Here is a 2,324-nt window from a genome sequence, read left to right on the forward strand (position 1 = left end):
AATGAATCAATTTTCTTCTCCTGACCAATTCCTTTTGAATCAACACAATTTCAATATATTTAATCAATTTTGTAGTTGCTATTTTTCTCAAAAATTAACTGTTAATTAATTTCAATTCTTAAATTTGTTTACACAAATGCTAATTTAGCAGTGTGCCTAAATAAAGCTTATTATTATTATTATTATTACTATGGTAATGAACAAAAAAAACGCTACCAATTCAACGTCTAAAATCAAAATCAATAGAGTAATTGTCGGAAAAATATCAAACTTTTGTTTCAAATGGAATTTAAATTGGTACTGAAAGTCAATTAATGACAATTAATCATTAATTACCTGGTTTGTCAATGTCAATTTGAAATGAAATTTTCTCAATAATTTTGATTAAAAAAAAGGAATTTGTTGAAACCATGAAATGGAATCGGCCATAGAAAAAAAACAAACACAAAATTTGATGATTTTTCACTCGTCCTTGAATGTCTAATGTAGTTGTATCAATTATTATTGATTCAAAAAAAGGGACCCAAATTTTTTATTAATAAAACATTAATTAATTAAAGGATAGATGAAAATAGGTTGTATGTTCAATAAATAAATTCTTAATAAATAAATAATTATCTCATGAACGTGAAAACTATAACAAAAATGAGATGAATGAATGAAACAAATATTTTATTCAAAATTCGATTAATAATGATTTTATTGAAAAGCGTTTAATTTAGTTGTATAAGAATGTTAGTTAGTTGAACCTTTATGACATCAAATGAACAGATGAGATTTTGCTAATTCCATTTCCAATTGAATCATAAGGAAATTCTGGCAAACAAACATAAGTAATTGTGAATAAAGTAACATGTACTATGTGAAGAAAAAAAGAATATTAATTGAAAAATAACGGGAATAATAAGAAAATAGAAATTACCTTGACAAATTCCATCATTGAAATTAGTTCTAATTTTCCATATGTAAAACCATAACGATTATCCGTATGAAATGCCTGTATATAATATGATGATTTTAATCGATATCGCAAACACTTAAATGATGATGATGATAAGCGCCATCGAATCAATAAGCTAAGAAATGATTTACTTGGACGATGATAATGTTGATTAGAAATAGCGAATGCTAAATGAAAACATAATATACAAATAATCTGTTGTAAACATAATATTAATATGCATGTATTATGAATCCAATCATCAATATTATTATCTAATAAAAATATTATTAAATAACAATTTGATGGCATATTTATAAATAAAAATATTAACAATGAAGGACCGGAAATTTCATTAATATATTCTGTATGTTTTAAATTTTTAATATGTGTTTCTTGAAATCTGGATAATTTATATTTAAAATCTATTTTATCATTATAATTAGAGTTTAAAAATTGTTCAGATTGCCAGATTTTCATGTTCAATATAATTAAACTAGTCTGACAAATGGATGAAATTAGTATATTAGCATGACCATATATAAAATAACAGCATTGCATAACAATTGTATTCGACCATAATTGTAATAACCGTATGTAACCATTGATATTTTTGGTAAAATAATCGAAATTTTCGATCATCAATTTAATGGCAATTATTGTGAATAGTAAACAAGCGAAATCTGTTTGAACGGTAAAGAAAATGTTGAAAAAAATTCACATAAATCAATTGATTAATCTTACAAATAATCCAAACAAATAATAATAATGTTCCAATCAATAATTTAGCCTGTTTCCATACATAATCAATAGCATTATAGTGACGATATTTATGATGATGAAATATATTAGTTTGTTTTTGTACAAATGTTGGTTCTAAAATTGATCTAACCATTTGATTCTTCCAATAATATAACATATGAATATAAATCGATATCTGAATACTGAAACCAACACAGAATATATTTGCCATTGGATCTAATGATATCATTCCGATAATATCAAGATTACAACCACGCCAGATTTTATCTCTATTACCCGAATAAACAGAATAATACAGACATTTGGATCCCCAAATAATCATCAACAAATGGATTGCTTGTATTGGTTTTCGTATTTGATGATTAAATTCATTGTATCGTATAGAACGGTCAAGAAAAATAATATAATGATGACAATAAATTTTTATATATTCTATCGGTTGAATCATAATCATTGGTCGAATCATATTATAAACACCTAGAAAATTAACAATTCCAAATGGAAATGATAATTTTTTCAAAATTTTCAAAATAATTTGAATCAATTTTCGATACATTGCTCGAACAAAATCTAATAGAATGGTAAATGTTCGAATGATTTTTTTATTTTTGATCAAACATTA

General features: G+C 24.2%; 1 protein-coding gene across 1 annotated transcript; it reads right to left on the bottom strand.

The window, feature by feature from the left end:
• Positions 1 to 738: 738 nt before the first annotated feature.
• Positions 739 to 2,255, bottom strand: LOC142646194 (uncharacterized). Its single transcript, XM_075824436.1, has 3 exons — positions 1,685 to 2,255; positions 923 to 1,623; positions 739 to 858 (listed from the first exon to the last, which is right to left on the bottom strand). Exons 1-3 carry the CDS (start codon positions 2,166 to 2,168, stop codon positions 760 to 762), a joined length of 1,284 nt encoding a protein of 427 aa, XP_075680551.1. The 5' UTR covers positions 2,169 to 2,255; the 3' UTR covers positions 739 to 759.
• Positions 2,256 to 2,324: the final 69 nt, after the last annotated feature.

This window comes from Dermatophagoides pteronyssinus, unplaced genomic scaffold (assembly GCF_027571235.1).
Source record: "Dermatophagoides pteronyssinus isolate colony J.1.1.1.1 unplaced genomic scaffold, Derpt_VIB-CSIC_2022.12 sq0162, whole genome shotgun sequence".
NCBI classification, from domain to species: domain Eukaryota; kingdom Metazoa; phylum Arthropoda; class Arachnida; order Sarcoptiformes; family Pyroglyphidae; genus Dermatophagoides; species Dermatophagoides pteronyssinus.